Raw genomic sequence first — 15,106 nt, 5'->3', positions numbered from 1 at the left:
AAAAAGGGTGTAAATGTTACGGCTACTACCACTAAACTAAACAGAATATGTGTATCTTTGTTTATGTGACCCATCTTGATATACTGAAGGAAATAGTATCCAAGTGTTTAAGTTACAATAATTTTTAGGCTGCAGTATTGATGCATTTTAGCTTTAGGCTGTTTGTAATCGTTTCATTTTTCCCTTGAATGTTACATGTGGACAAATTTAAGGTGAAAAGTATACTGGGAACATGTTGGCTCTAAAAATTTAGTTATGTTTATTGGCAACATATTGGGAACATTTCTAAGAAATTTTGTTATCTATATTTGGAAAAGTGTATTGGGAACATTTAAAAAAAAAAACTGTAGTATTTTTGGAAAAGGACACTATTCCTTCATGACGAACACAGAAGAACACCAAAAGTAAACGGAATGGAACCGCAGCAACGCTTGGTCCATTTCATTGCTAGTTATCAACTATTCTTAACAAACCACAATTATAAAACAACGGCTAGGCATAATTAAACAAGGGAAATCATTCTTCGGTTCCACATTTACATTGTTGCAGAAGAAGGTATGAAGACGAAATGGTCACTAGGAAAGAAGTGGCAAACCGAGGTGGTTCCTGGCTCCACTCCAAGCACCCCAAACGAAACATGATTAGGATTCCATTGAGACGTATCCATGTGACAAACACTCAAAGCCTCAACCAAATCACCATCTTCACCTTCTAATGAAACCATAAGGACTTTATTTTCGCTTTCTTGACTATGACAATAATACACTGCATATGGATATGGCATGGTGTGACAAGCCACTAATTTTGGCGATGGTATGTTTTGTGAAATTTCTTCAACTTTATAGTTTTGTAGAAGTCCACTTGGTGGATTTTTGAGGTGAGTTGTGGTCAGAGTGTTGACTTGAGTGTTTGAACCAAATATGTCATTTACAAATTCATGAACTGATTCTAATGAAGTTGCACAAAACTTGGTCTCACCCTTGATGGGCTTGACTTCACATTCTTTGAGTGTGCTTTCCATGGCTATAGCTTGTGGGGAGCCTTGTGAGAATGAGAATAACCGAAGAAGGTTTGGTAATTCAGCGACCGAAAAAGGGATGTTATCAGCTTTTTGTTTGGACAACATTTGCGACGGTGAAAGGTGTCTGTTTGGGAAGTGAATTGGTCTAACTTGACCTATTTTTAGATCTTGTAACATGTAGAAGACCATGAGTTGAGGGTCTTTTTGATTTGCGGATGATGATGATTGATGACCATGATGGCCATGTTGATGCATAGGATCATGATGATGGGGTGCATCATGACCTTTATTATCTATAGTATTAAGTCTTATAACATTATCTTGTGTAGCTCCAACTCCTCCCACATGCATCTACAAAGCAAATATATAAGATTGTATGAGTTTGCATAATTTGTGATTAAAACATGCTCACCATATTATTCATATCTTGAAACACTCTAACAAGTAGATATAATAAATTTTAAAATGCAAATATGATTAAGCATATAGTATGGTTTACGGACTTAAATAACTATTGCGATTACCCAAGAAAGAAGAAGAAAAAGAAAAAGAATCCAAGATGCAAACACGGAAACCATGGCTTGTTCTATGAACCTTAATGTGTTCACAAGCTAGATAGCTCTTATACGGATGGAACCTTTTCTATATGGCATACACTATAAAGGATGTTGGAGACTTGGAAGATTTGTGATTTGCTAAATCTAAAGTTATTAACAAAAACGTTCAATAAATGATTAAAAATAAACTATAGATTAAAGATAGAAGTTAAAATAAATAATAAAAAATCAAAATGGATTGCCCGAAAACAGAAATGAAAACCTCATGTTAAACGACCATTCTTATTTTAATCTAATAATAATAATAATAATAATAATAATAATAATAATAATAATAATAATAATAATAATAATAATAATAATAATAATAATAATAATAATAATAATAATAATAATAATAATAATAATATACACACTTACATATATATTATCGTAGTAGATTATTAATTTCAGACAGTTAAAAAAATTAGTTTGATAATCCTGATTTGTACCAATTATCATCTGATGTTTATTCTGCATAGAATATATATATGTACACTTTTTAACGAATTTTCATCATATAAAGATGCAATGCACACTAGAAAGGTTTTTAAAAAGAAAATTATCATCTGATTGGCAAAAACTTAATTTAAAATGTTTTTAACGAACTTATTAATTCTAGCTCTTATGATACAAAAGATGCGATTATGGAGCGTTTGTGTTAGACGATAACTTATTGTTTTATATTGTATTGAATCATAACTTGTCAATTAAATTTTTGGGCTTGATACATTTTGATATTATTTTATGACACCACTTATTCGAAATTCTGGCTTCGCATTTTTATATGGTATACAATCGAAGATCTTAACAATCTTTTAACTGTAAAATTTGAATTTGATTTAATTGCGTAACACAATCTTTACTCTTTTTATTAAAGTTAAAAACCTTCAAATAGTATCTTAACACCACTTAGACTACTTGTTACCATCACCATGATGTGGAGACATTTTGTGTAGTGACCCGTCCTAATTCATCTGGACGAAGTCATCAACATTTGATCCCAGAACGATGATCGACTCCAAGTAATGTCCTTAAAATGAACAAATGCACAGCGGAAGATTTCTTTCATACCTGAGAATAAACATGCTTTCAAGTGTCAACCAAAAGGTTGGTGAGTTCATAGGTTTATCTTAAAACAATAAAATTCATCATTTTGATAGACCACAAAATTTAAATCCTGCATGGTACAAATGGGCCCGAATCCTATACTCACCTGTAATGTACATGCTATATCTTTTAAATACAGTACATCTTTCTCGTGTACGAAACCATTTTCATAAATCATAGTAACCGTACACATATCTTGTGCACAAAAATAACATACACATAACATGTGTATAAAATCATTCTCTCGATATATAACATTCACATCAACTGGTGGCAATTATCATGTCCACATAATTCAATGGTGGCAATTTTCATGTCCACATAATTCAATGGTGGCAATTATCATGTCCACATAATTCAATAGTGGCAATTATCATGTCCACATAATTCAATAATAATCCGCAGAACTTCTGTCTGCATAATAATTCATTCGAGGAATGTTTTGCTTGTGTCTATGTCGTCAAACATTTATAAAAGCATTTCATGTATTCGCAGTTCAAAATGTATTTCAAAAGCATTTAATAAAGCAGTTGTAAAATTAGCGCATGTATTCTCAGTCCCAAAAATGTAAAGAGTAAAAGGGAATCAAATGAACTCACGCATATAAATATTGTAAAACAGTTATTAAAACAGTGCATGTATTCTCAGCCCAAAAATGTAATGAGTAAAAGGGAGCAAATGAACTCACCTAATGTATTTTGTAGTAAAAATACATATGACTATATTGAACAATGCAGGGTTGGCCTCGAATTCACGAACCTTCAAAAACAGTTTTTAAAAAAAATTGCCAATGCACGGGCTCGAACCTTCGACCTCTAGTTCACCCGCAAACACCCAAGACCAACACGCCATTTCTATTTTATCTGATTTATATTACACCCGAATATTTATAACCCAAACTCTTGTGTCATCTTCCTCACAAACAGCTAATCGACCAAGGATAATAGCATATCAATTACAAAACGATTTTGGGTTCATCAAACAATTAGAAAAACATCAATGTTTAGTGATTGTAATATTTAGAAAACGAAAAAAAAAATAATGAAAACACCTGCTGTTAGTCGTGGTTTTTAAAAAAAATTGATTATGAATTTGGAAACGTTTTAGCTCAAGACTCCTAAACGAAAAAGGTTCTAAATCACTCATATAATCTTTCTACATCATCAATTGAACCTGAATCATCAACAGGACATCGAATTTTACAATGAACAAATCTGTTGACTTTTGAAATCATAACTTTGACTTTAAAATTAGAATTCGTTAAGAGGATTTAAAAGATGAAACTTGACAGATAGTTTAAACGAAAGGTTTACAACAAAACTACATTAAAGGATTCTTAAATTAAGCTCAAAATCGGTGTATTGGAAAAATGGACCAAGAACAGGGTCGACGGTGTTCATGGATTTTTTTAAATGATTTTGATTAAAAAAAAACTTTAACTGATATCTGTATTTGGTAGGTGATAATGTGAGTCCACTGGCTCCCTTCAACAACTGGCATTGATTTGATTTAATAAGAATTGAGAGTCGACAGCAGGATTCCTCAGGTACAGAAAAATAAAAATAAAAAATATAAAAGTGAAAGGGATTGGCAACAGATTTTGGATATTACTGCTATTAGAATCGTTTAGTACAGATTTTTAGAGACAAAACAATTTGCATAAAGCAGTGATAACGATGGGAAACTGATTATGAACTTTCTCTGTATCTATATATGTATATAACATGTATATATATGTATTTATACAGTATTTATTTATTTGTATAACCGTATATACGTATTTATCTATTATATATTTGTAACTGTAATTTGTATATGTATTTACATATATCTTTACTTGTATAACTATATGTATATTTGTATATTAAATATAGAAAGAAACACAATAATAGTAATATTAATCATACAATTATTAATATTAACTATTGGTTTTAATGAAATTTTAAAATGACAAAATTCATAATTCATCACTATGTATAATAATTTTGTTAATAATGTTAACACTAATGTCAGTAATAATTATTACAATTTTTAATGTATCAAATTTCATATTTCATATATATATAAAAAGATTAATAATATTATTAATACTGATATTGATATTAATCTTATTATTTATGCTTATGATAATAAGAAAAGTAATAATAAGAATTTTAATATATTAATTATATTTTAACTTATAATTACATATATTTATTTTATATATACTATTAATTTTATAATATTAAATGGTTACATAATATATAGTATATATTTTAATTTTGTACATTTTAACATTGTACATATAGTAATAATTATGTATAGAATTTATATACACATATATATATATATGTATATATTCACATCACTATATATTTGATTAGGTTTTTAAACATCAAGTTGTATTGCTTAGATCAATATTAATTATTAAAATAAGTAAATTCAAAGTATAACACCGTACATTTAATACTTCGTTAACGTTGACCAATTATATTCGAAATCCTTTATGTTCAATTTACCTTATCTATTAAAATAACAAGTTTTAGTTATTTTAAGTTATCTTTCATAATAACTGAATCATATAACAGGTCATTAATATATTTAGTTTATAATATATAATTGTTTATATATATAATTATTCATTTATACATTTCTGTTTACAATTATAAGGTTCGTGAATCGTCGAGAATGGTCGATAGTCAAATGGATATACGAAACAGTTCAAAATTTCTGAGACTCAATATTACAGATTTTGCTTATCGTGTCGAAATCATATAAAGATCAAGTTTAAATTTGGTCGGAAATTCCCGGGTCATCACAGTACCTACCCGTTAAAGAAATTTCGTTCCGAAATTTGAGTGAGGTGGTCATGGTTAACAATAAATATGATTTCATGACGCATATGAGTTGATCAATTGAGTTTTATCAGTATTGAGTAATATGGATAAAACCATTCGATTATTCGAGGAGTACGAATGAAGCTGTCACAACAGATTGAGATAGAGATTTAACTTTTGACGTAGTCACGGTGGAATTTAGAAAATAAGGTGCGTTTTAGCTTTTGACGTTGTCTTGGTTGAATTCCAGAATTCAAGGGATTTAAAGAAAATTTTCGAAATCTAAAAGATTTGATTCTTTGGCGAGTAAGGAAATTAAGATCTCTATGATTAAATATGGTGATCTGCCTCGATTTCTCTGTCTGATATTTCCATTATAAATTAAACTCTTCCGTTCTATTACTCACACCATTCCTATACTTTCTTTCTTAGTTTCGTATATCCAAAAGATTGTGAAAATGCTTAATCCAGTTCTAATCCTTGATATTTTCCTAATTATCATTTCTGTCATCCTTCTTTTCAATCTTCCACCAAAAAAACAAAAATTGTTTAATTTTACTATTACCTTGGGGTGATACTATTCTTAATTTTACTGTGTTTTTATGTTGCGATAAACATTGATATCCACGGTTTGTAATTTATGTGTTGTTATTGGGCTTTATATTCTCCTTTATATTTCGGAGCTCCATGCTTATGTTTTCTCTTCTCGACTTTAAGTCAAGCGAATAATGATCCAGAATTTGTAGGTATGAAGTTTCGAATGAACATGACTAATGTTCTAAGAGAGAAATTGTAGTAGCACGATCTTGTTTGGTTAAATTACCAGAATTCAAAGGAAAAGATAGAACTATCAAGAAATTCCGTTCTTGATATGTTTAAAGATTAAGTAGAATGTAAGAGTCGTGTAACATGGCACATGATGACGTTATGATCTGCGAATCATCATGTCCCATTAGAAACTCAGCATGACTTACTGTAATATAATCACGTTGATCAAGTGTCATTATATTATACTAACTCATGCATCAGTTCCCAACATTACTTCAATAACATTCATATTTTAAGCTCGAAAGTTTACAGAATATAGAAACTAACAGTTTCTATATGATGTAACACTGATAGCACTAATAGATTAATGATTCAGATAAGAATAGTTATGAAAATATCTTCAGAAATATGGAGGATATTTATAATGAAAGATACGATGATATCTTGGAATTTTTGAATCAAGTTGTGATGAAGAAATTCATTCATAATTCAAACTCGAATTTCAAAGAAATTTAGAAACTAAAGTATATTTCTTTATGATGTAATATAGATAGCGTGAAGAGATAAATAATTTCGGACCAGAATATTTATGAAAATATCCTTAGAAATATCGAAGATATTTATGATGATATTTTGAAATTTCTAAGTTCGATGGTTGATGAAGAAAGATTTTCCGCAAGATTTTAACGTGACTTCGGAGCAAGATATTCTCTAAAGATTTCATAGGATCCAGAATTACCTGGTTTCTTTGAATATATGGTATGGTCCTTGTATTTGACCTTGGTCTTCTTCATGGTTTGCTCAATCTATTTTTCAGTACCAAATTTTCTATCGAGCGTTCCTAACACTCCCTACTTTATCATCAAACTTTTGGCCATTTAGACCATCTACGATTTTTCTGTTTCCTCTGCATTTAAGGCTACCATACCTGAATCATCGGTTATCAATCCGAGGTGGTTTCAAGAGAATTGTGTTTTTAGATGATTAAACGCTGATGGTAATATGGTGGAATATAAAAGGTTCCCTGGTAACAATAAAAGAGTATACATATAAATCACGGTGATAATAAGGTTGTTTCTAACGAAAAGTCGAAGTTGACTTACTGGAGCTGTGACAAAATTGGCTAATTTGGAAAGGTATTGTAAAATTATTTTAGATAATAACAACGTCAAGCGGAGCGAGCACATATACGTGTTAAACATTTACTCAGATTTTGAGTGTTTTCATGTGCATAACTATATGCATAAGTTCTTCCTTTCGTAGATGAAGTGCGGTTGGTTCATCTTCTAAATTATGAAAGGTTTGAACGCAGATTGTAATCGTCGAGATACAAATAAGGTTTAAGATAAAATCAAGTGGCAAACTTGAAGAATTGTTTAGTTTCATATGTTATAATCAATATTTTAATTCATTTTAATTGTCCAATGTCGGTAGTCCTCAATTGATAGTCCACAGTTAGCAATATATAATATTCGAATTAATTAATACGTGTCGTGACCCGTATACGTCTCAGACTCGATCACAACTCAAACTATATATATTATTGTAGAATCAACCTCAACCCTGTATAGCTAACTCCCGCATTACTGCATATAGAGTGTCTATGGTTATTCCAAATAATATATATAGATGCGTCGATATGATATGTCAAAACCTTGTATACGTGTCCCGATATTTAAAGTGCGTAAAATAAATAACAGAAATTAAATGATGATAAATAAAGTGCGTAAAGTAAATAACGGAAATTAAATGACGATAAATAAAATTGCGATAATTAAATTGCGATAAATAAAATGCGATAAATAAATTGCGATAAATAAATTGCGATAAATAAAATGTAATCAGTTAGCTAGGAACAGTTAGCTAGGATTTTGTTAGCGTGGATTCTTAGCAAAATTTCTCATAGTTAATTAGTCTGTTTCTAACAAATTTTATTTTATCAAATGTTTTCTTCATTATGCCACTTGTTGGATTCTGATAGGTCAAAATCCAAATTTAAAATTGAATGAAAATGGTTATTCTGCGGTGAACGGATACGGATACCGGTGGATGTAAGTAGGATAGTGAATAACTGTTGAATCAGATTCGAAGAATATACAGTGTAACTTATTAATGTGAAATTTAAATATTCCTCGGGTATTACCTACCCGTTAAAATATTTTCACCATTAACAGTTTGTACAAAAGAATTTTTAATTACAATCTTTATGGAAATATATATACATATATATTTTCTTCAGATGTAATCATGGATTTAATGAGTCAATATGATATTAAACTCATTTGATTTACCGTTTAGAACAAGAATATATAATCTCTAAAACATTAGAGATTACATAATCGCCGTGTTGGACGAAGATAAATGATGTAGTACGATTCGCAGATGGATGATTATGCTCGAGGTACATAATGAGATATTGAGGTATGGATTGTTGATGGTACTGGTGCTGTTACTGATGGTACTGTTGGTGCCGATGATGTTGCTGAAGCTGGTAAATTTTGCACCATATTCTCCAAATTAATTACACGAGCGCGAAGTTCGTTGACTTCTTCTATTATTCCAGTTGGATTGTCGGTCGGAACGAGCGAATGAATAAGATCTAGAATTTGAGATAGTATATAATCATGACAAGATACTCTGGAAATGAGAGAGAAAATGGTATTTCGAACAGGTTTGTCGGTAAGTGCTTCAGGTTCTTTGCCAAGAGGGCAATGAGGTGGGTGGAAGGGATCGCCTTCTTCTTGTCTCCAATGATTTAGTAGACTACGAACCCATCAGATGAATTGAGGATGGTTGATTGGTTGATTCATTCTGGTGACACTGCTTTCGGAGCTTAAGTGAAACTACATATCAGAATAGCCGTCGGAATAACTATCGAAATCTGAGGGACTCGAACTGGTTGAGGGATTCATCTCGTACAATCAAATGAAGGATTTTCGATAAGAAATAGAATAGGATGTAGATTAGTACCCTGCAATACATAATTTACATATGCATATATAATACTAAAATCCCATAAGTTACGGAGGAATCTACGAAAGCTGTCAGGCAAAGGTAACAATAACAGATACGCTAAGATATGAATTAGCAGATATGCTAAGATATGAATTTTGTCTATACACTAATCATGCAATCAATGCAATAAGATGTGTCTAGACTAAGGATGATAAGCAAATGATTCTCTAAGAATGATAAGCAGGTAATTTTCGACACGAAATGATAAGCAAAAATTTTGACATGCAGACACGGTCGAAGTCCAGACTCACTAATGCATCTAAACAGCTATAAGTTAGACACGCTAATGCAAGACCTGGTTCGCTAAGACCACCGCTCTGATACCACCTGTAGTGACCCGTCCTAATCCATCTGAACGAAGTCATCAACATTTGATCCCAGAGCGATGATCGACTCCAAGTAATGTCCTTAAAATGAGCAAATGCACAGCGGAAGATTTCTTTCATACCTGAGAATAAACATGCTTTCAAGTGTCAACCAAAAGGTTGGTGAGTTCATAGGTTTATCTTAAAACAATAAAATTCATCATTTTGATAGACCACAAAATTTAAATCCTGCATGGTACAAATGGGCCCGAATCCTATACCCACATGTAATGTACATGCTATATCTTTTAAATACAGTACATCTTTCTCGTGTACGAAACCATTTTCATAAATCATAGTAACCGTACACATATCTTGTGCACAAAAATAACATACACATAACCTGTGTATAAAATCATTCTCTCGATAATTTATACCACTGGAAAGATAATTTAAAAACACTCAAGTTAGACTAGGATATCATGTCGCTTGTGTAGCGACCCGACCAAATCATGTTTGACGGCGCCGACTACTTAGGTCCCGTTGCGTGGTCATAAGTCTTTAACATGACGTTTGACCAAAATATGTCGCATTCATTTCATAAGTAAAAGGATGTTTCAAGTTTACAAATGTAGTTCAAAAGACTAGTTACATTACAATGTTTAACGTACAAATGAAACCTATGCGACACAATTTAAAGTAGTCAAAAGACGCTCCAACTATGCATGTATACTCGACATCCAAGCAAGTATCAAAAAGAGTGCGGAAGCATGTATCAAGTAGCGTTCAAGGACCTGAGAAAACATATAGAAAACTGTCAACGAAAACGTTGGTGAAATCATAGGTGTTTTAGTAAACGTTGCATTTGAACCACAAGATTTAATATAATATGATTATCTAAATCATTTGCATTCCAAAGTTGTTATTTGTTTCACGGGCACCCAATTATCAAACTTAACTGTTTTGCACCCTTTTGCGTAGTGTTAGAACATACACTAGACCCGAAAATATATTTCATCCTCTAACGGTAGCGAACCGTCCGAATGAGGCTCGTCAAGCTCATGTGATCACATAATATAAGTTCACGTTTACACCCTGCAAGTGTAACTAATGATAATTGAATTGAGGATTTTCGTTCAAACCCTACGTGGAATGTTCGTTTTCGTACTTGTGTTCAAAGTGTAAAAGTATGATACGTATGTTTCTCATCCCATAGTTTAAAGCATAAAAGTTGTTCGAAAGATGGGACTATGATCTCACCTTGAGTGCACGTATGAAAAGTACTTCACAAAGTAACGTGTGCGAAGGATAATGCTAGTATTGACCTAAACAAATAGGTCGTATCAATAACGGTAAACACGATAGGTCAAAGATGTTCAATTAGTCCTATGGCTCGTTACGACTCGATTATGTAGCATGTGAATCAAATTGTCAAGTTTCATGCAAGATACAAGTATAGAAACAAGTTAGGAAGGTTTCATAATCATTTGGTTAAGTTTGACAAAAAGTCAAACTTTGGTCGGTCAAAGTCAATGAAAAAGTCAACACGTTCGGGTCGGGTCCTGAACTATTTTTCCGAGGTTTTTATTCATATATAAACATGTTAGAACAAGTCTCATGTGAATCGGAGGTCCATAGGGTGCCAAACATTTTTCATATAATTGACATGTAGGTCAGAACCTGAACACGGCTTAGGCCGCGCTGCGACCCAGGATTGCCGCGCCGCGACAATACACGGGAGCTGGTACCTGGTCAGTCTCAAATGTCCAAGTCTCAATTCAAAACACTTTCAAGCATAACTCGCAAACCGCTAATACTTAGAACTCGTATTTTATATCGTTAGAAAGGTAATTTGACAAAGAGCACAACTAAATACATTTCTCCAAACCAAAAACATTATTTGTAACAATCGGCTTCCCAAAGTAAATGATCAATTAATGCACACATTTAATACTCAAATTTGATAAGTGCACATTTAAGATTCGGGCATTTAATGCATACATACAACATGCCGTTTTGTAGGTAATCGAGCATACAATACAACTAACTACTTACTAACAATAATTCATGGCATTCAATGCATCAAATATTCATTTCAAGCTTATCAAACCCTAACCCAAATTCACCAAAATCACTAATCAAGTTTATGGAGTTTTCTCAAGCAACCTACACATGAAATTGAAGCTAGTGATGTTAGGAACACATTTAATACATGCATTTATGGCATTTAACATCATTCAATCAACCAAATCACCAAATCAAACACACCAAAGTTTATGTTCATGCTAGTTACTTCAAATAACAAAATCGAACATATGAATCATATATTCATGTTAGACTTGAGCCATAGACACTAATTAACAACTTTATAAGTTAAAAACATCAAGAACACCAAATCTAGTGATTTTAAAAAGTTACCCAAATGTAATGAAGTCGGTATGGAATCGAAGAGGAAGTTGCAAGGATTCCAAATATGTAATTTGTTTTGCAAGACACCCGCTAGCTTGGATTTAGATGATGATTCTTTGTTTGAAGATTTGAGAGAAAAATGGAAAGTATAGAAAGAAAAGGAAAATGAAATGGAAAAGAAAGAGGTGGGTTGACTAGTCAAATGCTAGTCACCTCTTTGGCACTTTGGCGAAACTAGTCCCTCGATTTCGGTTGCGGGTGCGTGAATTACCTAAACGAGATATTTTTAAAACGCGTATTAACGAGGGATGTCATAATCATATAACGGAATTTAAATAGTTAAACGGAAAAGTAAACGAAAAAAGGCGGGATGTTACAGTTTGCTTATGTATAGCCTGAGATATGCTAGAATTAGTGTAAATGAAGTTTTATACAACACTTGCATGAAAATAACCTTGTATGATAAAATGTGTTAACTTCTGTGATTGAAGCTTTACATATTTGAAAATTAGACAAAAAGTACTTCATCTTTCATGTAGATATCATAGGCCAATTGTATCTAGATCTTTGGATAATCGTATGCGAATGTGACTAATGAAATGGAAATCGAATCTGTAAATTGAACACGGTTTTGTACTTTGTGAATTTTGTATATTGATTGAGAATGTATGCTTCTAGAAAATGAAACTTAACAGATATTTGACTTATTGTTAGTTTATGTCAATCTCTGAAACCTTGTGCATTGGGCACAATAGAGCCATACTTTATGTGAATTCGGATTTGAACTGAAAACTGAATGATCAACTTGCACGAATAAACTGTACAAATTGGCTAAACAAAAGTGGCTAGATTTTTGGTATGTGTTACTTTGATTTGTCCTTGAACTATGGCCACTGGTCTTGTATCAATTGCATGTTTCTAACTCCGGTTATAGCCGAAATGAAATCAGTGCGCGGTCTGAAACTGACCTGGCAAACCCCAAATGTATTCCTTCTGATTCCTGACTTTTAGTTGTCGTATGAGTCCCTGTCCGGACTTTTTGGAATCGATTTTGAGTCTAGTTATGATCTGGAGTTTTTCATATATACTTGAATTTTGTACTATGAGATATTGTGCTAAGTGTGCTACGTGTTCGTAAATTTGGTGCATGACGATAAACTGAAATTGTGAAAATGATTATTCGTGACCTAAAACGTATTGTATGACTTAGTTTTGACATGTTGACCAATATTTGACATGAACCTACTGTTGTTGACTTTAGTTGACTACATTGACCAAGTTTGACTTTTGGTTTGACTTCGGTTGACTTTGTTTGACTTGCATGGTATAGTTGACTTTTACTTTAAATCGCGTCGAGTCGAGCAATAAGACAACGTACACTATGAAACCACACTTATATAAGATACATATATTGATCAACCTACATACGTATACTTAGGTTACACTACTTGGGTCTAAACCGTACAAGTCATTTGTCTTTCATTCCGAGCTTATTCAAAGGTGAGTCTACAGTCCCGCTTTTTTTACATGTTTTCAGGGATGAGAATACACGCTGTTATATTTACATTTTCAAATGCTTTATATTGACATGAGTACTACACATATGCATAATGAGTTTGTTCAAAAAGCCTCTAGCTTAAATACTTTTAATACCATTGGTAAGCACAATTTAGATGGACGGATCCGTTAGGTTGACAACCTCAGCCACTATAAAAGCAGTGGTGCATTTACTTTGAACATTTAATACATCTGAACAATGTATAACATTTTACGAGGTAAGGTGGGTATAGTGGATATACTCAGGTCTTTGCTAGTATTCAGGTGCTCGGTTTATGCAAGCGATAGAATCTCGTGGTCAATGAAACTAAACTATTTTTCTGATAACTGTTTTTCAGATACTATACAACGATATTTAAACTGTGGTTTATGAGCAAAAGAGATAAAACTTGACAGGGTGTTATCTACAAATGATTGAAATTTGACATGGTAGTGTCAACAAACTTTTGAAACGAGAAACAGTGTTGTCTAAAAACTTTAACATTAAACTTTGGTGGTCTTTCACTAGTAAACGTTTTCGAAATGTTATTTCTTAAACATACTGTATTGTTTACCTAAAACCTGTAGATTCACTCAACATTATCGTTGACCCATTTTGCGTGTTTTATTCTCAGGTATTAATTGCTTCCGCTGTAGAATATTGCTGTTACGTAGAAGTCAAGCCAAGCACTGGGACCAGAGTTAACATTCCGTTAAAGGGATTTGACGGGGTGTTACATTTGGTATCAGAGCTGATTTAACTGCATCCAAAGCATGACCGGTTAACGTTCCAAGGATTCGGTTTCGGTTAACGGCAACGATTTTGGGTGGGTTAATCGTAGAGGGGGTTCTCACAGTGTAACCTGTGATGAAGCATTGGCTCTTACCCCTTACGATCCCTTGCAGTTAAGGGTTGGCCGGCTTGGCAGAGATGCGGGCTGTAAAATCAGTGTCTGAGGTACGCTCAGTGGTCATCCTGTTCGCAGGAAAGGCACTGGGTGGGTTTCTACCCCAAATGTAATGTTATTACATTTGGTATCAGAGCTTTGGCTATAGGGAACTAGGATACACTAGTGTGTCTAACCGTAGGGCGCATTAGTGAAGTCTAGTCTATAGCTGTGTGTCTTGGATGACTTTTATACACCATACCTGCACTATTTCCTTCACAATGTTACATGTAGGGCTACACATTACACCACATACATATATGTCTTATACCATACAACATGGACTTGGACTAAATGTACTATATCACGAAACACATACGTACACAGGGAACCAGATTTAACTAAATTAAGTTGACTACGTTATCTTGAACTTATGGAGTGATGTCGAATGGATATGTGAGATAGCGTAATGTAATGACCGGGATTACATTACGGTGACTCATATAGAAGTTCTGACATCGCCAAATAAGGAATTGGGAGCGAGTCAAGTAGGTTACTTGGAGAAACACCGTTGTAAACACAAACTGTATAACCTTAAATATGAGTAGAGACTTGCACTGTGCAAACTAATTGTTATTATAAC

General features: G+C 32.8%; 1 protein-coding gene across 1 annotated transcript; it reads right to left on the bottom strand.

The window, feature by feature from the left end:
• Positions 1–439: 439 nt before the first annotated feature.
• Positions 440–1,620, bottom strand: LOC139886277 (BURP domain-containing protein BNM2A-like). Its single transcript, XM_071870046.1, has 2 exons — positions 1,546–1,620; positions 440–1,372 (listed from the first exon to the last, which is right to left on the bottom strand). Exons 1-2 carry the CDS (start codon positions 1,597–1,599, stop codon positions 536–538), a joined length of 891 nt encoding a protein of 296 aa, XP_071726147.1. The 5' UTR covers positions 1,600–1,620; the 3' UTR covers positions 440–535.
• Positions 1,621–15,106: the final 13,486 nt, after the last annotated feature.

The sequence above is a fragment of the Rutidosis leptorrhynchoides genome, chromosome 1 (assembly GCF_046630445.1).
Source record: "Rutidosis leptorrhynchoides isolate AG116_Rl617_1_P2 chromosome 1, CSIRO_AGI_Rlap_v1, whole genome shotgun sequence".
Classification (NCBI taxonomy): domain Eukaryota; kingdom Viridiplantae; phylum Streptophyta; class Magnoliopsida; order Asterales; family Asteraceae; genus Rutidosis; species Rutidosis leptorrhynchoides.
Note: the sequence above shows the minus strand (reverse complement) of the source record. Positions and strands in the feature narration are given on the sequence as shown.

Coding starts and splice junctions, on each gene's coding strand:
- LOC139886277 (XM_071870046.1), bottom strand. CDS start 1,599: ATGGTTTCCGTGTTTGCATCTTGGATTCTTTTTCTTTTTCTTCTTCTT. Junction 1,373..1,545: donor TTTTTCTTCTTCTTTCTTGG/GTAATCGCAATA, acceptor TTTGCTTTGTAG/ATGCATGTGGGAGGAGTTGG.